This window comes from Cetorhinus maximus, chromosome 7, assembly GCF_964194155.1.
Source record: "Cetorhinus maximus chromosome 7, sCetMax3.hap1.1, whole genome shotgun sequence".
Taxonomy (NCBI): domain Eukaryota; kingdom Metazoa; phylum Chordata; class Chondrichthyes; order Lamniformes; family Cetorhinidae; genus Cetorhinus; species Cetorhinus maximus.
The window spans coordinates 19043930-19066764 of NC_135885.1; the positions used below are offsets into that span (position 1 = coordinate 19043930).

A 22835-nucleotide genomic window follows, 5' to 3' on the forward strand; every position below is an offset into this window, starting at 1 on the left:
AATTACTGTAAGTCATATTATTGTGCAAATAAGAAATGGCTGCTTGTAGCAACTTCCTCTTCCTCTCTATTTAAAGGAAGGCATTAGGCTTTTTAACATAAGCAGGTTAACTGCTCTGATAAAGTAGCAGAGAGAGGAATTTGGTCTCAATGCAATAAACATTCATACCATAACTAGTAAACTTAGACACCAATAAGCGTGATGTTACACGATGGTTTTCAAAATATATGAACAATTTATCAACAGTATGCAAGGGCTAGCTTTGCAATCCATTTTCTTCACTGAACTACCAGTATCTTGAGCATAATCTAGGCTGCCACTTCAGCACAGTACTGAGAGAGTGCTGCACTGTTGGAGGTGCTGTCTTTAGGAAACGACATATTAATTGAGGCCCTGTCTGCCTTCTCAGATTGATGCTTTTTTTTTGAAAAATATACTTTATTCATAAAATATCTGGAAAAACATTACAAAACATTTCAAAATCACCATCACGAAAGTACAATCAGATTCAACTTTTACACATGGATCACGAGGTGCATCAATACAATCAATGAATATTACAATCATTTCAATATGGTCAATGCAGACAATCGGACAATGGTATTGGAGTTATCAACATACATCATGTTGCACTCTGAGGTGCTTCAATACAATTATAATACAACTAGTATTCAATGTATACATTCATTGTGAGCTGTACAGCCTGAGGGGTTCTCAACAGTTTCCAGCCCCTCGGTGCCCTATGGCAGAAAGGCCTTAGACAGCGACCTTTCCCCATTGTGCCTTTGCGGCGGCTGCCTCAAGCTTTAGTGCGTCCCTCAGCACGTAGTCCTGGACCTTGGAATGTGCCAGTCTGTCTCAGATTGATATATAAGATGCTGCGGCACTTTATGGAGAAGAGCAGGGGAGGTTTGCCGGGCCTTGGCCAATACTTATCCCTCCACCAGCATTACCCAAGCCAGCGCATGGTTAGATTTTGGTTTGTGCCTGTTTCCATATTAACAGGAGCCTAATGTCTTAAAAGGACACCCAGCACTAGACCCTTTTTAAAATGGAGATGGAAAGCTAAGGGGGTGGAAAAGCTACCGACCCTATTTTGAGGCCATTATCACCCGCACAGTGCCAGGGAATTTAACATTTCAGATGTGACCTGCCATCTTTTTTCTAGGTGCCGATAGACCGACTGAGCACTTGTAGCATTTCTTGTTTTTATTGCAGGTTTCCAGCTGTGGCAGTTTTCTTCTTAATATATCAGGCATGTAGCGACCTAACAAGTATTAGTGGTGTTACTGAAAAATTTGCATCAGCATGGTGTATTTTCTGTCCTCAGGACATCCTAGAGAACTTAATTTGCAGCCAGGAGAAATCCTTTCGAAAGGCCGTCATTGTTTTAATGCAGTGAAATTCAGCAGGAGCACAGAGCAAGCTCCCATGAGCCACAAATGAACTGAATGAACAGTTAGTCTGTTTTTGCTGGTGTGAATTTTGTTCAGAAGAAGTTTACTTCTACCAAAAAAGGTAGACAGGGCCAGGCTTTAATGCAAATTCCAAAGATAGCAGGGTGCTAAATTCAACAGGACACCAAACCAGGAGCGACTCTTATGGCATGCAGTGGCAGCACAACAGAGTGGAGAGGCTCAGAAACTTAGATTCACCTTGTTGTTCTAATTCAGGTAAGCAGTGGGAGTGAATCAGATGTTCCAGCGCTGCTCACCTACCTGGGGGCCTAACTAATTTCAGCCAGTTACCAAGGCCCACAGGTAAGTTCAGGGATTGGCCGGGCAGGGGCAGTTGAAGTGGCTTGGACATGGAGAACTGTCTAGTGAAGTCAGGGGAAATCAGCCTCAATTAAGTGCTCCAATCTTGGATCAGAGCTCCCCTCATTCATGGAGTGTGGGCATCACTAGCTAGCCCATCCCTAAATGGCCTTGTTCAGAGGGCATTTAAGAGCCAACCATATTGCTGTGGCCTGCAGTTACTTTTCTTCCCCAAAGGGAATTAGTGAACCAGATGGGTTTTTACAATGATTGACAATGGCTTCATGGTCACCATTAGACTTTTAATTCCAGATTTTTATTGAATTCAATGGCCATGGTGGCCATGTTCAAACCCAGGCCCCCAGAGCATTACCCTGAGTCTCTGGATTATTAGCCCAGTGACAATACCGCTATGCCATCGCCTCCCCCACCTCTTCCCAGTCTGAGGGCTGAGGCAGAAGAGAGCTGCCGACTAGTCCAAGTCAGTTTGTGGGAGATTAGGCATTACAGCAGAAGCACTTTTCCTAATCACCTTTTGGTTTCACGTTTGAATTAATGAAGCTTTTCCATGAATATCCAAACCATCAATTACAAATCTTGCATATCTTATAAGAAGTACAAATTACTTTTTGTTTTTAATCTACCTTCAATTCTCCAACTAATTCAGTTAGGTTCCTACACGATTCTTGGGTTTGCTGATTGTTTGTGACCTTTTCACCATCGTTGGTATCATTATCTTTTTATTCTAAACTTTGGGTAATTTCCCTTCACCCTTCCAGGCAATGGAACATTGATTGGAGCTTCTACCAATGTGGTGTGTGCTGGAATAGCAGAACAACATGGCTATGGCTTCTCCTTCATGGACTTTTTCAGGTAAAACTTGCTTGTAAACTTTGTCCAAACACAAGAAGACATTAACTTTGAGAACGAGCATGTATATTGCAATTGAAATTCAATATAGATAAGCGAAAGGCAGTGTATTTTGGTAGGAGGAATAAAGAGGGCACGTAATAAGAGTCTAAACAGGATAGAGGAGCAAAGGGATCTAGGGCTACACATTCTCAAGTCAATAAATCCAGCATTGGAGGTTAATTAGGCAAAAAATGAAAGCAAACAAAGCACTGGGGTCCATTTCTAGAGGGTTGGAATTGAAAAGCAGAGATGTTGCACTGGATTTTCATCTGTCAAATGGGTGGTGGGAGTTGAGAAAATACCGGCTCAGCCCCCCTGCCTCAGGAGAAAGAGCTAGGAAGGACTGGACTTTCATTCCTGGCCGCGGGTATGGGCTGCAATCGGGCCAGCGGAGTCGGGAAACAGTTCGGCGGCAGCACAGGGGCAGCTGGGTGAAGAGGCGGGCTGTTTAAAAGGCCTGCCTCAGTGCTGTGGAACTTCACTTCAGTTGTAACAAAAACAGAAAGGCCCTCACCCCTAACCCCCATACACTCTCCATGCCCTACCCATGCCACCTCATGACCCCACCCACTCCCAATGACTCCTCTTGCTCTCCATGTCATGCCATGCCTTCCAACCAACCCTTATGGACCTTCACACACCCCCATGCCAAGCTACGGTACTTCTGCACCCATTCACCCCCATTATGCTGTATAGAACCAATGAACCCTATAGTGACAAGAGGATGTGTAAAAAAAGCTTCACAAACATTCATTCATTGATAACTTTCCACTTCCTTAAAAAATATTCTTTTACCACAGCTCAATAAAAGTATCAATCATCTGGACCCTTTTGAGTATTAATATCTGAAATTGTAAGCACTTGAAATATCTTTATCCGTGTAACTAAACATTGTGCATTTGACAACATAGATCAGAGAGGCAGGCCTGTTAATCAAGCAATGTTTTCCCTGAGAATCAGGTGTTTCTATACTCTGTTCTCATTGTGCTTTCTATAAGGTTCATTATATACAGGGTATGGTGGGTGAATGGGTTTGGAAGTTCCATAGCTTTGAATGGAGAGCATGAGATGTCATGGGAGTTCGTTGGGGGCATATCTTAGCACTGGGGACATGAGAGTCCATAGGGATTGGTTAGGGGGACTATCTTGGCGGGGGGAGGCATGAAGGGCCATGGGGAGGTAGGTATGGGGGGCATCCTTTGGCATGGGGGACATGAGGAGGACTTTTTGAACGTACCTTTCAAAACGTCCTCTCATGTAGACTATGGAGCGGATTTTTACATTATCGGGCGGGCGCGGTGAGTGGGCCTGGGAGTGGTCATGAAGCCGCTCGCCACCCGCAATCGGGCCCAGACGTTGATTTCACGCCAGCGTGAAATGCGCGCTGCGCTGCTGGGGGTGGGGGGGGGTTGCGGGAGGAGGGCGAGTGCAGAAGTTTGCGCATGTGTGTGGGTGCACGCAATGAAAGCTCCCTGAGGCACAGAGCTGCATCAGGGAACTGAGGATTTTCAAAATCAAAAATAAAGAATTTACAAATGTTAAAAACATGTCCCCTCATGTGACTCTGTCACATGAGCAGGGACATGTTATAAATGATATCCCAAATTTTTATTTTATATTTAATTACTGTTGGAAACCTTATCCTGCCCGTAGATGAGGCTTCATAAAAACTCCAAATCCGTAAGGTTGGATGGGCAGTGAAAAATTGCATTCAATTAAAACCTTAATGACCTTAATAGGCCTGTTAATTGTCGGCATGCGTGCTGCTGACTCCCATGTGCCCCTGCCAACCGAAATATTGCGCGAGTGCGCGATGATGTTGGGACGCTTGCCCGACATTATCGCGCGTCATTTTATAGCCGAGCGGGTCGGGTGTGGGCCTGCCCGCTCAGTGAAAAATTCAGCCCTGTGGTTCACGACACCTCTGAGGCGCAAGGAACCATGACTCTTTGAATAGCTGTCTCGACTCCATGAAAATTGAGGAGGACTAGGACATGCCTATCCCTGAACCAGCCTGCACCCTTAAAAGACACTGATAAAAATTGGAAACACCAGGAACAGGGTCAGAAATCCTGAAATTAGATCCTGGCACCCACTTTTAAAGGTCCACGGAGTCTCCCTGACCCTGGGAAAATCCAGCCTGTTACATAAAACTTGTATTGAGCCTTGGTTAGACAATACTGTGTGGAGTTCTGGCCTCCATATTAGAAAAGGACATTGAAGCATTGACAAAGGTGCAATAAAGATTCACAAGAATGATACCAGAGCTGAGAGGATACACTTATCAGAACAGCCTGAACAGGATGGGGCTCTTTTCTCTAGAAAAGTGAAAGCTGAGGAATGACCCGATAGAAGTCTTTAAGATAATGAAAGAGTTTGATAGGGCAGACATAGAGGCGATGATTCCACTTATGGGTCAAAACAAGAAGTCATAAGTCCGAAGCAGTTGCTAATAAGTCGAATAGGAAATTCAGGAGAAACTTCTTAATTCAAAGTGGTTAAGTTGAGGAACTCTCTATCACAGTGATTACTTCAGGCAAATAGCATAGATACATTTAAGGGGAAGTTAAATAACCATATTAGGGAGGAAGGAATGGAAGTATATGCTATAATGGGTTAGATGAAGAGGATGGAGAGGAGACTTATGTGGAGCATAGGTCTATGGGCTGAATGGCCTGATTCTGTGCTGTAGAATCAGGTATAAAAGTAAAGGTAGTGTGCTCTTCTAGCTAGATCTCCTGCAATGACTTTTCCTCCTTCCCCAGTGCTGTTATCTATGTGGTAGAGGAAGCCTAAGGTTGTAGTTCAACGTAATGGGTAAAAGAATTGCTTTTCTCAGCATGTAGAACATCAATGTACATGCATTCCAAAAAATACCTGCTAATGATTTATGACCTAAGAGTAAGTTCACCAATCTTACAATCCTCGTGGGGGACATATCTTTGACCTATGCCCTCTGAAATCATGGCCTCCCACTGCAAGTAGCGGATTTGTGAATTTACTTGATAATGGACAGAATAATTTTTTCATCCAATGCAGGAGCTGTGCGGCAAGAAACTTTAGTTTGTGTCTAACATCAGTGCAAATCAGGCCTTGGGAATTCTTGATTCTGGCATTCTCTGCACATGTGCTGCATTCCCCAGCCAAAGACAAAATTAAACCCTTCTCTCCAAAGCATGTGTACTGAGGTGGAAATGGAATTCAATATTTTAAGTAACAGTAGCCAAGAGTAAGAGACTTCTAATGGTTCCCCGGAGATGTGAACCTGAGATAAGCCTGCAGTACCACAAACAACTTCATTAAGTGAGAGAAGTTATTCCTAACCTCCTACTTCTTTTTCCTGTCAACCTGCACCTAGAATCAGGGTGCCTCAAGAAACTGGTATAATTGGGTCCTGCCAACAAGGTGAAGAGGACCCCTCAAAATATGTCACAGTGGCCCACCACACCTTGAGATCTTTGTGGCTACTGCTGGAGAACAACAGGCAGAGGTTCCTGAGGCTGGCATTAGAATTGGCTAGGACTAAGGTCTGTTGGTGGCTGAGGGGAGGAGCGGGGAGAGGAATCTTTAGTGAGAATATTCAGGCCATACATTTTGCCTTTCTTCAGTGTTGGGGCGGTGGGGAGAGTGTTGTGTGGGGCAGGAAAATTGCTCTTTTGCGTGCCTAACTGGCAGCACAGAAGGCAGTCACGGCTCATCAAGCCTGAACTTGGAGTGGAGTGAGCATCCTGATTCTATTTTCACAGCTCTGTCCTTGTGTTTCAATACGCTGAGCATAAAATGTTTCATTACCTATATTTTATATCTTTTAATCTTCCAAGTAGTATATTGGATGTATAAAAGTTGTCACATCAGCATATAATGAGCCAGATCGGACACTTCCTGAAAGAAAGCCACTAATATTCTCCAGTGAACTGTGAAACTATCAAATGGGAGCGGTTCTATTATCAGCAGATCATTAGCATTTCACGAAAGCCATAGCTGATTAACTCTCAATGTGTGCTACGTACTCAACGCCAAGCCATTTCAGATCTGTTGTGGAAGCATTTAGCAAGACCAATGTGATGTTAATTTGGTACCCTGACACTGGATGATACTTTTGTTAATTACCTCTGAGCTTCTACCTCTACAATGGTGTTATATATGGCTGCAATACTATAGGCAGATATGAAAAAAGAACTTGACAATACCTTTTAACCTCAGGCCATCCTAAAGCAATTCACAACCAATTAATTACTTTTGAAGTGAAGTTACGTAGGCAAACATGGCAATCAATTTGCACACAGCAAGCTCTTACAAATAGCATATAAGCTTTGGTTGAAGATGAGTGTTGGTCAGAACGACTCTGCTGCTCTTTTTCAAATAATGCATGGACTTTTTGCCATCAGCCTGAATGGACAGGCAGAGCTTCTGTTAAACTTCTCATTTTAAAAACGGCAGCTTCAATAAACTAGAACTTCCTTATTACGCCATAGAAGCAGCAACCTAGATTATGTGCTTAAATCCTCAACTGGGACTTGAATTTATGACCTTCTGACATTTTAAAATTCGGGTAGGATTGAAAGATATATAGAATACTCTACATTCAAAAGTATAGCTTAAAAAGGAGTAGATCACTTGTTAATGTTGCAGCCCCTTCATTTTGAATTGTACAAATCGACTCGGATTACAAGGTCCTTGCAATAATCATGATAGAAACAGGATGCAGAAATGTGATTAAGATCATACTCAAATCGGTTGAAATTTGTTGTTTGCAAAATTAGTAATGAGCACATTAATCTGTCAATTTGACATCCCCGCCTCTGCTTTAAGACAGCAAAATGGTTAACGTTTCTATTGAGGCATGACCCCAGCCTCATCATTTTTTGGCTAATGAGGTGGAAACACATGACTGCTATTCAGTGACTCCTGTTGTAAGGTGCATGCATGAAGATTTTGGGAAAGGACAGAATTGGGGATGGACGTGGTGTCTTCGAGTAAGAATGGAATCAGTGTCAACTGCTGTCATTCATGAAGCCATATTTAAATAAGACCAACTATTTTGGAGGGAGAAAAATTAGGAGTATAGTGAACTAGGAGAAGATAAATTTAGGTTTCCTAGCCATCTTGCATAAGATGTAAGAGTTAGGAGTAGGTCATATGATCCCTCAATTATACTGCATTCAGTGAGATCATGGTTGAACTCCTACATCAACTTCACTTTGTACACTACTCCATATCTGTTGATTCCCAAAAATCTATTGATCTTAGTCTTGAGTGTACGCATGACTGAAAATCCACAGCCGTTTGGGGTAGAGAATATTTATTTTCATTCATAGTGTTACAAACGCAATAGAAACCAATAACTTTTTGTAAAAAAAAAGAAATCCAAAATCCCAGTTATTTACTGAAGGAATGAAGCCACAAGATTCCAGAATAATTTTTATGGTACAAGAGTCAAACAAAGCAAACACTAAATATTATCTTAGGTAACCTCCTCTACTGTCAAGCCCATAATTGACAAAAGTTAAATGTGAATTAACAGACCATGTGGTTGACTATAAAGTATGGAAACATAGAAACTAGGAGTAGGAGTAGGCCATTCAGCCCTTCGAGCCTGCTCCACCATTCATTATGATCGTGGCTGATCATCCAACTCAATAGCCTGCTCCCACTTTCTCCCCAAGAGCTATATCTAACTCCTTCTTGAAAACATACAATGTTTTGGTCTCAACTACTTTCTGGTAACAAATTCCACAGGCTCACCACTCTCTGGGTGAAGAAATTTCTCCTCATCTCAGTCCTAAATGGATACCCCGTATCCTCAGACTGTAACCCCTGGTTCTGGACTCCCCCACCATCGGGAACATCCTTCCTGCATCTATCCTGTCTAGTCCTGTTAGAATTTTATAGGTTTCTATGAGATCCCCCCTCATTCTTCTGAACTCCAGCGAATATAATCCTAATCGACTCAATCTCTTCTCATATGTCAGTCCCGCCATCCCAGGAATCAGTTGGGTAAACCTTTGCTGCACTCCCTCTATAGCAAGTACATCCTTCCTCAGATAAGGAGACCAAAACTGCACACAATATTCCAGGTGTGGTCTCACCAAGGCCCTGTACAATTGCAGCAAGACATCCCTGTTCCTGTACTCGAATCCTCTAGCTATGAATGCCAACATACCATTTGCCTTCTTTACCGCCTGCTGCACCTGCATGCTTACCTTCAGCGACTGGTGTACAAGGACACCCAGGTCTCATTGCACATTCCCCTCTCTCAATTTATAGCCATTCGGATAATAATCAGCCTTCCTGTTTTTGCTACCAAAATGGATGTACAAGATGTACAACTTACATATTACATGGCAGATAGAACTAAAACAGATCTTATGAATTGGCTCGGCAGTCCATTCAGCATATAGGTCATTAAGCTCAGTCAAAAAGTCCTTCAAAACTCTGACTTCTCCATGATGAATCTCAGCTATTCCTTTAGGATTCAGTCCGATCTCCAGCTGACAGCAGTGCACAACCAACCAGGGTTCTTCTGGCACGGTCTTCACCAAAAATGGCATACTTCTGCAGAACCTCCTCAACACTGTTTATGACAGGCTGGATGGTGTAGATCCATTAGTTATCTTCAAATAACAGCAAAAGCAGCAGCAACTGTTTATTTCAGCTTCTGGATCTAGCCTTCGTTGTCTTCAAACTGCCTGTACTGCACCGCTGGAATCATCATCATAAAATGAGCTTGGATGGCTCTGTGTCCATTTCTATGCTTTCAACCAGCTTCTGTCTTCCCAGAAGTTTTGGTTTCCGACCTTAGTTTCAGTCTTAGTTTCTGTAGAAATTGAAAGGTCAGTTTCCTTTTCCCAGTTTCCATTTTCAGTTAGGGCCTGTCTCAAAAAATATAAGCTTTGAAACCATGGATTCCATCACAATGTGGGCATTGCTGGCACTAATCCATAATTGTCACTGAGAAGGTGGCGGTGAACTGCCTTGACAATTGACTGGTTTCTAGGCCATTTCAGAGTTAACTTACATTGCTGTGGGTGAAAGCCATATATAGGCCAGACCAGATAAGGACAGCAGATTGCCTCCCCTAAAGCACATTAGCAAATAAGATGGGCTTTTACGACAATGGCAGTTACAAGATCACAATTATTGACACTGGCTTATTCCAGATTTATTTAGTTAACTGAATTTTTAAATTCCCCTATTGCTGTGGTGGAATTTGAACTCATCTCTTTAAATCATTAGTTCAGGTTTTGTGGATTACCAGTTTGGTACCTTAACCACTATAGTACAGTTCCTGAAAACGTACTGTTTGCTTTGCACGATCTCTATGCTGATTTGCAAGAACCTCCTCTTAGTCCGATCCTGTATGATTGACATTGATTTTGTCTTAATTATTAACTGAGTAGCGAAGCTTCATGACAATTCCATTGTTGGTCCCTGCCCACTGTTTGAGGTGAAGCTTCAGTAGTCTTAATAAATACACACTAAGAGATTTAATTGGATCACTATCTCAAATTAAAAACTTGCCTCGTAAGTTTAATTATATCCTTTAATTAACTTTTTATGCGCACTGCAGGGTCTCCTCTATCTTTAATGAGAAAGTTAAATATATTCACATTGAGCAAATTGTACCAGCTCAGGAAAAAAGATTATAACTGAAAAATGCAGAATTTATCAAGTGATGAATTTTAGGCTGGCTTTTAAGAGACAACGTGAAATGTCAGTGTGGGATAACTTGTGAGGGCCTAAAAACCGAATGGGAATCCCTTTCATCGGATAACCACATGGTTAAGGCTGCATGCAATATTCTGGCTGGCTTATTGGGCTGGTCCAATGTGTTCATGCATATTAATTTTTATGAGGATTAAATCAGAATATTGATTCGTGCAACTTAACATCAGTGTAGGGTAGCGTCACACTGGGCACTTGGAATTGGATGAAACAGCAAGTTGCACACATGACGGGCTCTTAAAGGGGCAGATGCTTTTGTGTCCTGTTAAAATATTATTGTCCCATTGCTTTAGTAGCTTATTTGCCAAAATCTTTTGATTATCATTTTAAAGATACAAATGGAGAGATTTTTCTCGGTCCACGGACCGCCTAGGCGCAGTTAATATCGGAGATTTGGAGCAGATGCCCCGAAAGGAACATTAAATCAAACGGAAGGAAAATCAGGCAATGATGGCAAGCTTCCTTCCCTGAAAGGCATTCCAGACTAATCTGTTTTTTGCAACAATCTGGCAGCTTTCGTCATAGTTTTTCTGGGACCAGCCCACAATTTACCATATTTATTAAGTTGAATTTTTACATCTTGCTTATGCGGTGTATGAACTTCTCTGAGTTGTTTGTCTTGTACCATAAACGTTACAGTACTGCATGCCCAACTAACTGCCTATCCTGGTCATTTGTAAGTGACCAGGTAGCATAAAGCGTATTGTTGTGTTATCATGTTTTGATGAGTTAAAGCCTTTGGAATATGTAAGTGTGACAATGCTTTCAATTGTAAGTTACAACTTGAGCATGTGACCTGTGGAAACATGCCCACACTGATCTACACTGACCCCCATACACCAATAACTTGATTTTAAAATTCTTATCCTTGTGCTCAATGTCTCCATGGTCTTGTCCTGTCCTATATCTATAACCCACCTCCAGTTGTGCCACCCTCCAAGAACCTTGTGTACCTCTAACTCTCATGTATCCCCCACCATTGGCGGACTTCAGCTGTATAATTCTTAAAACTTTCCGCCTCTCTCTTCCTTGAAGACCTTCCCTTAAAACCTACCTGTTTGACCAGACTTTTAGTCACGCATCCTAATATCTCTTCATCAGTTGGGTGTCAATTTTTGTCTGACTATACTTCTTCCCTGAAACCTACCTCTTTACATAAGATGAGATGAATGATTGTGTGAGCGCTGGTCATTGTCGAGCAGCATTTGATGGGGCAGGTTAACAAGCAGCATTTTGTGCCCTGAAGTGACTTGGTACACACATTATGATTCTTATGACTTAATTTATATATTCCACGACACATCATTGCCTGTGCCAAGCAGGAACTTTCTGAAGATATTAAATCCTAATATGCTTATAAAAGCCTAGGTAATTATGAAGAAATGGATACCAAAATATTGGAGTATTTGTGATACTGTACTAACTAAATACCCAGTCTGGCTATGAAAAATGATTGGAGTTGTTTCCTTTGGAATACAGGAGGCTGAGGGTGATTTAATGAGATGGATACCATTATAAGCGAATATTAAGGACTTTGTCGCTGAGCAGGCCGGGGTGAGAGGGGGCGGTCAGGAAGCCGACCTTCGTCCGCGATCGGCTCTGTGCTGCGATTTCACGAAGGCGGGCCAATTAAGGCCCGCCCTGCGTGGATTGCGAGTGGCAGCGCTGAGCGCTGCCTGTGCAGGCGGGGTGGTAGAGGGCGAGCCGGACCTCACACGCAGTTTGTGCATGTGTGAGAAAGAGCGCTTCAATCTCCCTGAGGCATGGAGCTACCTGAGGGAGATTGAAGCACGAAATGTGGCATATTTTTAATTCCAAAGTAAAGTTTTTATTTAGTTTAACTCGTGGATGAGGTTTCCTAAAAAACGTAAAGGCTGCTTGGCCTTTTCGCCTGCCCGCCAATCGTAAGGTTGGATGGGCAGCATAGATTTCAATTTAATTAGATTGTTAATGGCCTTAATAGGCCTTTTAATTATTGGCGGGCGCGCAGCCAATTCCGGCGCGTGCCCACCAAATGAAATATCGTGTGAGTGCACGATGATGTTGGGACGCACATCTGATATCATTGCGCGTCATTTTATGCTGGGGCATGTCGGGCGCGCGCCCTTAGTGTTCTGAACTGCCAACAGAAAACCCTGGCTGACCTACTGCATTTAGCTTTCTATTTACCCTTTGCTTCTTAGCTCTTCATCCCCATGACAACCTCTGGTCACTCTGGCATTTTTTGGAACCTAATGATGTCACAATCGGGAAGGCAATTAACCCTCATTCAAATACTCCCCATTCCACTTTGCTCTTAAAGAGGCATTGCATAAAAAGAAAATGCATGCTTCCCAAAGCACATGTGTCATCACAGTAGAAAACAGAGGGTATATAAGAAGTAAGCTATGTAGATGCAGAGGAAAATGCTGAGCAGGGGGTCTAATTTACGTCAATGGTTTGGATTCAGAAGCACAAAGCAAATTGGTCAGTTTGCAGTTGATTTCACACCAGAAGGCAGCTCAGGAGCTGAGGAACTAAACACCAAAATGGGCAAACTATATCGGTGGAAGGAACAGAGACAGATTAAATTTAACATGGACGAGTACAAAGCATTGTTCATAAGAAAAAAATGCACAAATAAGCACTTTATGAATGATGTCAAAAGAACTAAGGATAAAATTGAAAGGCCTCATGGGCTTGGACTAGTGAACCATCAATATGTCCACTGATAGGGTAGCAGGGTCATTTGAGGTCTCAGGGGGTGGTCATCCCTGGCCATTTGCGTGTCACCCTATGGCCAGGTAAGGGACCTATGCTCATGGCGAACGGAGGAATCAACACATTTTCGGTGGTGATAGCAGACAACCTAGAACCTAGGGGGGCAATGGCTTACAGGAAGAGGATCCTTTTGGAAGAAGACTTGTGTTTCCTTAAGGCACGTGTGAGGAAGGCAGTGAGAAGCCATCACATGTATTCTTTTCCCAAGTCATATTACTCATTGGAGTTGTAAATGGGAGGCTCTTATAGGCAACTGAAGAGGAAAGTGAAAGATCATGCGATGTGGAGAAAAGAGCAGAAAATCTTCCCTTGGGCAGATCACCACTACGCTACATCCACTCAGGACCACCAATCAGCAGAAAAAACAGAATAAAAATTATAGAGTAAGGATCAGAGGAATTAACTTTTCAACTGATCTGGTCAAACCAAATCTTATCCATTTCTGGCCACTAAGATATATGAGAATCATCGATGTTCTGGTGCAGAGAAGAGCCACAAAGTCATTCCTGGCATCATAAGACTGAAGTATGAGAAATAACTGCAGAAATTTATACATTTTAGCCTTGATAGGAGTTGACCAAGATATGGCTTAATGAAGTGATTGAAAGTGAATTGCTTGGGAGAACCTCCATGGAAATTCACCCTCTAAGATTTTGTAGCATGGGCTAAACCAGACAGGTGTGGCAGGTTCATGTGACTGAAGGATGTTAGTCAACCAGTTGATTTTTAAGTAATTATCTGGCAGCATTTCTGATCATTAAGTGCTAAGCGAAGTCTACCTGTAGCCCTCAGCACTGACCCTGCTGAAGCTTGTGATTCGGCGTTGGGGGATCACAGTAAAAAATGATTCCACCCCAAATTTGGGGGTGCAGGCACCAAACCTCATCTGGATTGCCAGGTGGACCTTGTAGTGAGACAAGGCATACCTGCACTGACCCCACACTGAGTCCTGTCCAAGAGCCAACGTACTGAAATTCCCAACTTAACAATTCCCTCGCATTTGTCCTGACCCCTCTCCATTATGTGAATGGAACTTTCATAGGCAACTGTATGGTCTGCCCGCACAAGACCACATTAAAAACATGGCCTCAAAGCCGGGACCTCGTCTATCCAGGAGTCCTGGCTGACTTTGCAGCTGCTCTGATGGATTCCTGCTGAAGTCGTGATGATGCCCATCTAAGCAGCTATGAAGTTTTAGCTCCACTATGTTTACCCTACATGGTTATGAGCTGGAGCTGTATTTTTCGCAAGCAGGGATATTTATTAGAGACAGTTGAAATTTTTATGGTTATTACTTAACTGCTGTTTCTCTCAAAACCTGCTTCTGTTCCCATTTTCACATTTCACCCCCTCCCCTTGACTATGACCTTCTTTATTAAAGTATTAGAATTGGACAATATGGACCTGAGCTTTTCTCAGAGCTGTTGTGAAAGAAGTAAGGACCTTGGATTCGCAGAGCGCCTTTCATGGTCTCGAGACACCCCAAAGCGCTTCACAACCAAAGAATTACTATTGAAGTGTAATCACTTTTGTCATGCAGGAAACACAGCTGCCAATTTACACATAGAAAATTCCCACAAGCAGGACATAAATCGATGAAAGGACAGTGCTGAGGTAATTCTGCTAGCCTTCACCTCCCATCAGTGTTCTGCTGTGTTCCCAATCCTGTACTGGACAGTTTGGGTCAACTCAAGAGTTGAAGCGTTAGCCGAGAATAACTTGCTCTCTTCTGTATCTACAATGTGATGCTTAAAAACTGAGACTAGATTTAAAGAAGGGTGTCTATTTGAGTTTTATTATATTTATTTAATTAATTCCTTACTCATAGAGGTGACATGAAAAGGAACTTCTATTGATTACAGGAAAAGGTAAACCAGCAGTATGTAATTAAATATAGGTTCCTACTACCCTGGAGACATTTTCTTCCGACCTATGTATATGTCAAAAATCTGCTTGAGGTGGGCTCAAAATGGAACCTATTTTACAATTTCAGCAAACAGATCAATACTTCCAGTCATTTCTAAGAAGCCAGAAGAAATATTTATCAATATTTCCTCTGGGGAAACTGTTGTTTTAATTATTTCTTCAGCATTGTCTACGAAATGGCATTTTGCTTGTTGATTTGTTTTATATTCTCCATATTCCAAAGCCAACTGAGGCAGGTTAACAAGGAAAATCTCAAAGCATATATGTGGTAATTATGGTTTTATTTAGTATGTAATATACCTCTAAGAATAATGCTTGTTCAGGAAGATCACATGATCTTTAGCATCCAATTGGAGAGTAGCGCAGGCTACCTCAGTCGTTAGTAGTCAGTACTGTGGAGATAGAGTTTGAGTTGGAAGCCCACGTGTAGTTGCTGCTGAGCACTTTTGTAAATAAACTAAAAGTTTCCAACTGAGAAGTGTCTACTGATCAACTCTAACAACAGTACCAACTTGGCCAACACTCACAACAAACTGGCAACGAGGATAAAACAAATTTGACAGAAGAAATGAAGTGAAACGAGATCGGCACTATACCCCTCGCCTATTCATTCGCATCGACGAGGTAATTCCCTCCCAAAATGCCACAATTCGGAAGAATTGATCCTTTCAATCCAGCCACGGATGATTGGTCTCATTCTACTGACTGCCTCATGTTCTTTTTCCAAGGGGAGGGTTCTCTCCCCGTCGGGGGGGTGCTGAGCGGGAGCGGGCGCAGGCAGGCATGCAGCCATATTACGTGGGTCGATTAATTAAAGCCCGCCCAGCGTGACGCACACCTGGAAGCGCTGAGCGCTCCCTGTGCGGGCGGGGGGAGGAGGGAGAGCCGGGGCCTTAGGGAGATTAGTTTCACATATAAAACATTGAATTAAGGGAGAAAAAAATTTTAAGGACATGCCCCCTCATGTGAAACTGTCACATGAGCTGGGACCTGTTAATAAAAATTTTTCTAACACTTTAAAAAAGCTCATGAAACCTCATCCCGCCCGTGGATGAGGTTCCATGAAAAATGCAAAGGCCGCCTGGGCTCTTCGCCTTCCCGCTTAAGGTTGGACTGGCAGCTCAGGTCAATGATTTAATTGATTGTTAAATGGCCTTAATAGGCTTTTGACAGTTCGGCTGTGTGCCTGCCGAACTGAAAATCTGAATGACATGCTCGGATCAGAGACTGGACAAGCCGGGACCCAGTCCTATCTCAAGTATGAGAACAAGTGCTTCATGGTTGGTCACAAGAGCCCATATCTGACAAAATAAAACCGTACTTTAACAGAAGATGTGAAATAACCAGCCAGGATGGCACCTTATTTTGGGGAGCACGAATGATAGTACTTCCAAAGGGAAGGGAGCCACTTTTAATTGAACCACACTGTGCACATCCAGGAATATCCCAACTGAAGACCATAGCACGCAGCTACCTATGTGGCCTGGGATGGATGATGAAATAAAGAGTTCAGTGAAGAATTGCGTGCAATGTCAGTAACTGCGAAAGTTACCATCAGCAGCTCCGTTACACCCTTGGGAGTGGCCGGGAAGACCATGGGCAGGATTTTACGTCCCGTGGGTGGGTCCGTGCCCGACCTAATCGGGTGTAAAGTAGTGCGCGATGACATTGGCGGGCGTGCGCGAGAGCTGGCAGCACGAACGCTGACAATTGAAAGGCCTATTAAGACTATTAATCAATTAATTAAAAGCTCTTTCTCGCTGCCCGTACAACCTTACAGGTGGGCGAATCGGCCAGGTGGCCTTAGGATTTTTTATGGACCTCATCCCCAGGCGGGATGAGGTTTCCAACATTAATTTTAATACAAAATAAAAATGTTTTGACCGTAATTTTTAGTACGTTTATGTTCATGTGATTGAGTCCTATGAGGGGACATGTTCACATTTTCAGAATCTTTTCTTTGATTTTAGTATTCTTCAGCTCCCCCCATGCAAGCGCAGACTTTTGCATTTGCATTTCTCCCGCCCCCACCCCTCCAGCACTGGCCATTAATTGGCCCGCCAGTGTGAAATCACAGTCGGGGGCCAATCGCGGGTGGTGGGCCGTTTCCCGGCCACTCCCTGGCCCGCCTGGTGCACCCACCCGACGCCCTGAAAATCCTGCCCCATGGGTGCGGTTACATATTGATTATGTAGGATCTTTCATGGGAAAAATGTTTCAGCTCATTGTCGATGCCCACTCAAAATGGATGGACACATATGAGGTGAAGTCACCAACACCTTCTGCTACGTCAATGTTTTGGCATTCACGGACTACCAGAAGTAACCGTTTCTGATAATGGCACGGCATTTATGTGTGCTGAGTTTCAGCGATTTATCAACCTCAATGGCATCACTCGGGTGGAAACTTCACCGTACCACCCATCCTCAAATGGACTGGCTGAAAGGATGGTTCAAACATTGAAGGCAGGCGTGAAGAAGCTAACTGCCGATTCCTTCGCAACAAAACCAGCAGGCTTTCTTTTCCATTATAGGGCCACCCCTCACACAACAACAGGTGTTACACCTGCAGAGTTATTGTTGAAATGCCGCCTCAGGACGAGATTGAGTTTAATAATGCCAAATTTAGTGGGGAAGATGGAAAGGAGTCAGGGAAGCCAGAAAACGAGACACGACTGGCATAGTCGTGAGAGGAAATTTACCGTGGGAGAGACGGTATACGTGAAAAACTTTGGAGAAGGGCCAAGGTGGTTACTGGGCGAAATAAGTGCAGTGACTGGACCTCTATCTTTCCACATGGAGGTGGAAGACCGAGTCATACGGATACATGTGGATCATCTAAAGAAGAGAGAAACAAGTCACCAAGAATTGATTCCGCCACTGTTCATGACTGGGTCACCATTTCCTGTTGTGAGTACTCAACTCAGTACAGACATGTCTGATGTTCCTGTAAGAGTTGAGGGTACAGAACTGCAGCCCCGAAGCACCTGATGTTTGGGCAACTCCGGAAAAGGAGGTTCCTGACAAAGAATCTGAAGTTGTAGAGCTGAGACATCCTACACGCATAAAGAAACCCCCAGAAAGACTGACCTTGTAAATTACTTACCAGTGTAAATATTTTGTTGTCTTGAGAAATTTGTACTTGTAAATATAAAACGTATATCTGAGCAAAGGGGGAGGGATGTGGCAATCATGGTTTTACGTAGTGTGTAATATACCTTTAAGAATAATGCTTGTTAAGGAAGATCACTTGATCTTTAGTATCCAATAGGAGAGTAGCACGGGTTACCTCAGTAGTTAGTAGTCAGTGGTGTAGAGATAGAGTTTGAGTTGGAAGCCCACGTGTAGTTGCTGCTGAGTACCTTTATAATTAATCTAAAAGCTTCCACCTAACAAGTGCCAGCTAATCAACTCTATCAATAGTACCAGCTCGGCCACCACTCACAACAATGCCGCTTCCTTAAAGAGATTTCCTTCCATGTCACCACCCCCCACCCCCGACCTTCATAATTTCTTGCTGTCCAAATCAGCCCTTTTCCTACTCTTCTGCGCTTGAGAAAGATTTTCTCCATTTACATCCTTGTGGCTTCAAATTCTTTTTTCTTCAAGCAACTTCTGTGTTTCAGTTTTACTTTTAGGTTAAGACTTATGTTATGTCTGGATTCTGAAGTTTTGTCAACTTGAGAAAAAAGTGCTTTCAAGGGAAAATGTAATAAGTGCTAAGTGATTATGATCTTCCATCAACCACGGCTTCGCATTGTACTGATTTTGACAGAATTGGAACGATGCCACATGAGTTGATACAGCTGAAGCCAGACCTACATATTTATAAGCAAAACAAAGTATACACTCCTTAGATGAAAGAAATTAGTCGAAAATAATTAGGGTGCGTGGAATTGGAGGGAAACCCTTGACATGGCCAAGAAACTAGCTGACTGGTGAATGGCAGCAAGTTGATAAAAAAGGGTCATTTATTTGAATAATAGGGCGTAACATCTGGGGCTGGATTTTCGCGGAATCAGAAGAAGTCTGGAGCCCTTTAAAAATGGAGGGCGGAGTCCGACTCTGGGTTTCCTGCCCTCGTTCCCGGTGGCCCTAATTTTCTCTGGCACGGGATAAGGGTGTGAGTAGTGAGCCCGCACCCTGCACTCGCAGTCTCCATTGTGGGGATAGATATCTTCCAGCTCCCCTGCAATTTTCATGGAGTCCAGCCAGCTTCTGGATGGCTTGTGGTTCACGGCCCCTCAGAGGATTCGTGAATCATGTCTGGATTCGGGAACCTTTTGGTAGGTAAATTCAAAAGGCCTTACCCGCGCTGCCTTACCCTCTCCATGCCAGGCAGTGCCAACCCATGACCCTTCCATGTCCATTCACCTAGTAGTATACACTATGTACAGAACCAATGAGCCCTATAGTAACAACAACATGTTGGAATCTGCTTAAAAAAAACACCCGTTCATAAGAACTGCTGTTGCGACAACCCCATAAAAGTGTCAAGCAACATTAAAATATCAATAAGGTAAGCTGTAAGGATTTGACACCTCTTAATCTTGTGCAAATAAACATTGAGCCATCGACAAAGAGATCACAGAAAAAATAACTTCGTATAACCTCATAGAAATGTCAATCAAGTAAATCCAACAATTCTCTGCACTAGCCTAAACAAGACGACCACAGAGTTAATCCTTTTATGTAATTCAGTGCTATTAGCAAAGCATGAAAATGAGGCAGTTTTTAAGCAGTTTCATACATACCATTGTTACTATAAGGTTCATTTGTTCTGTACATAGTGTACACTGGGTGAATGGGCATGGAAGAGCTCTGAGTTGACATGGAGGATATGAAGGGTTTTTGGGGGTCAGTGAAAGGGAATGTGTTGGCACTGAGTTGGCATGAGGACTATAAGAGGCCATGGGGTGTGTGTGGGGCATGGGGAATAGGTTGGGTGGCGGGGTGGTGATGAGGAGTGAGGGGTGAAGGCTAGAGAGCCTAAAATGAATCCAGACAACTGGGACAAACTGTGCCAGAGGACCAAGGAGGGTCTTTTACCCAGCCCACATCAGCACTTGGTGGCCCCTGTGGCCACTTCCAATCTGCATCGGGGACGGCGGGTCCGACTCTATCCTACACCTGCCTCCCCAGACCGAAAACAACAGTAAAAAGGAGCACTTTATACAGAGGTGGGTCTGCTGAGTCAGGAAATTTCCCATCTCGGTAGTGAAAATCTGGCTCCTGGTGTCCAAGGGATTAGAGTTGAGTTCCCAATTTTTACTTCTCTATATAAATGATCTGGATTTTGTAATTGCTGGGCCAATTGTAGCTCAGTTGGACACATTCTTGCCTCTGAGTCAGGAAAGTTATGGGTTCAAGTTCTGCTCCAAGCATAACAATTTGGTCTGAAAGTCAAGTGCAGTACTTTCGGAGCGCTGCATTGCCAAACATGTTGCCTTTCGGATGAGACATTAAACCAAGGCCCTGTCAGGTTGACATAAAAGATCCTATAGCACTACGATGAAGAAGAGCAGAGGAGTTATCCCTGCTGTCCTGGCCGATAATTATCCATCAGTCAACATATAAAAATTCACATATTATCTGGCCACATTGCTGTTCATGGGAGCTTGCTGTGCACATATTAGCCACTACATTTCCCGCACTACAGAATATTAAAAGTGCTTAATTGGCTGTAAAACACTTTGGGACATCTGATTCTTTTTTTGATCAGGGTATATTCAAATATCTGGATGATACCAAGTTAGGCAGTGTAGCAAATTGAAGAAATGGTAAGTTAAATCGACTATAGGGAGTAGGCAGTCAATGACAGGTGCAGCTTAGCACTATTTTGGATATAAGAATGGCAAATGGTAATACCGTCAAAACGGGAGGCACTAGGGGATATTGTGGGACTAATGCATTCCCACTTGATTCTTGACCAGCCAAAAGCTCTATCTTGTATAATGACCATGAAGATGGATAAAGGTGGCACTGGTAGGTTACCTTCCTTCATTGGAATTCTCATGACCTCTACCCCCCTGATCTCTCTGCAGTCTGGACAATGACAAAGAAACTGACATCTAGGTCTGGTGAGGGGCACAAGTGGGGCCTGTTGCAATGTTCAGTACAAGATCAGGCAAATTGTCCCCTTATAAAGGGGGTTGATTAGGAATATGACACAAAGCTTTCGAGCTGGTGTTGCTGGGATGCCAGCACCATTATTTTATTTCATCTTGCATTCAGCACTCTTGCCTCTGATGCTCTAGATTCTGGGTTCAAGTCCCACTCCTTGGCTTAGGCACGAAAATCAACACCAGCACTCCAACGCTGTACGGAGGGAGCACTGCACTGTCGGCAGTGTCATCTTTCACATGAGACGTTGGACCCAGACCTCAGCTGCCTGTTCGGGTAGCTGTAAAAGGTCTCATGGCACTATTTTGAAGAAGAGCGCAGGGGGAGTTATCCTCAGCGACCTGGACAATATTTATCCCTCAATCAAATTCACAAAAAACAGGGATTATCTGGTCATTATCATATTGCTGTTTGTGGGAGTTTGCTGTGTGCAAATTGGCTGCCATATTTCCTACATTACAGCAACAGTGACTGCGTTTCCAAAGTATTTCATTGGCTGCAAAGCGCCTCGAGACGTCCTGTGGTCATGCTAAGTTCTATATAAATGTGAACCTTTCTTTTTTTTCTCTTGCTCCTCCCCAGCAGGCACCCAAACGAAGCTCACACTAGTGCAGGCACTGGCCAGAAAAAATAAAATAGTTGACCCCACCCCGACCTGGATATTCAATGAGGATCCGAAATAGAGGGTCGGCGGCAGAGTGCGAGCGGGTCCGATTATTTTTAGTCATGATGTTACTGAATTATGAGATGTGCCTGGATGTGTTAATGCAATAGCAACCCCAGGATCAGATTCTAAACCAACATAATCACACCCAAATGGCCATTCTTCACACGAATCATTGAAGTTCTGGCAATAAGTGTTTTGATCGTTTGAACAAACGATCCAACAACTGTTTGACAATAGCTCAGTGGTAAAACTTTTGCTTCTGAGTCTGGAGGTTATGAGTTCAAGTCCCACCCCAGAGCCTTGAGCACACAATCCAAGCTATTTGGCTTCGCTGGCTGTCCCTCAATTCAAGGATGACATCTACTCAAGGACGCAAGTTTCTCCCATGGGTCTTCATGTGACTGAACAGACCAATTCTTGACCCGCGGGTTGTTGGGAACATCGGACAGGATATCCCACAAGAGTTCAGGCTTTACATCCATTTCTTTCCTTCTCTGCTGCCGCTCTGCCTCATCATTGAGCTGTTGTGATTCAAAGCTCGATGGACAAGTTGTCGCCATTTTGAACAATTGGTAGCAAGCTCCGTCCAGTCATAAAAGTCAATGCTGCTGCACTTCAAGGAGAGATTCAGGCCTAGGACTTTTGTTGTTGACCTGCGGAGGTCATTGGCATCAAACACTTGCTGCCGTAGTTTTTAGAAGTTTGAACTGGCCCAGCTGATCTGGTGTTGGATCTCCTCGTCAATGCTGGCCATTTGAGAGGTGGCCGCCAAGGTTTGGGAAGTGCTCAACAGATTCCAGAGTATCTCCTTCAACATATGGGAGGTGGAATATTTGGCTGAACACGTGTGAGTTGATATATGAGTTTTGTTTTGGCAAAGTTCAAGGACAGACTGAGTTTCTTGAATGCAGAATTGAAGAGATCGAGAGTGGCTTGCGATCTGGTGCAGAGTGGACAATGTCACTG

The 22835-nt window shown here is 43.4% G+C and overlaps 1 protein-coding gene across 2 annotated transcripts in view; it reads left to right on the forward strand.

The window, feature by feature from the left end:
- Positions 1-22835, forward strand: part of oca2 (oculocutaneous albinism II) — a 573569-nt gene that overhangs the window by 484257 nt on the left and 66477 nt on the right. For both annotated transcript variants that reach the window (XM_078544815.1, XM_078544816.1), the window contains one exon: positions 2537-2630. In XM_078544815.1, coding sequence (XP_078400941.1) covers positions 2537-2630 — 94 coding nt within the window. The remainder of the gene's footprint in view (positions 1-2536; positions 2631-22835) is intronic.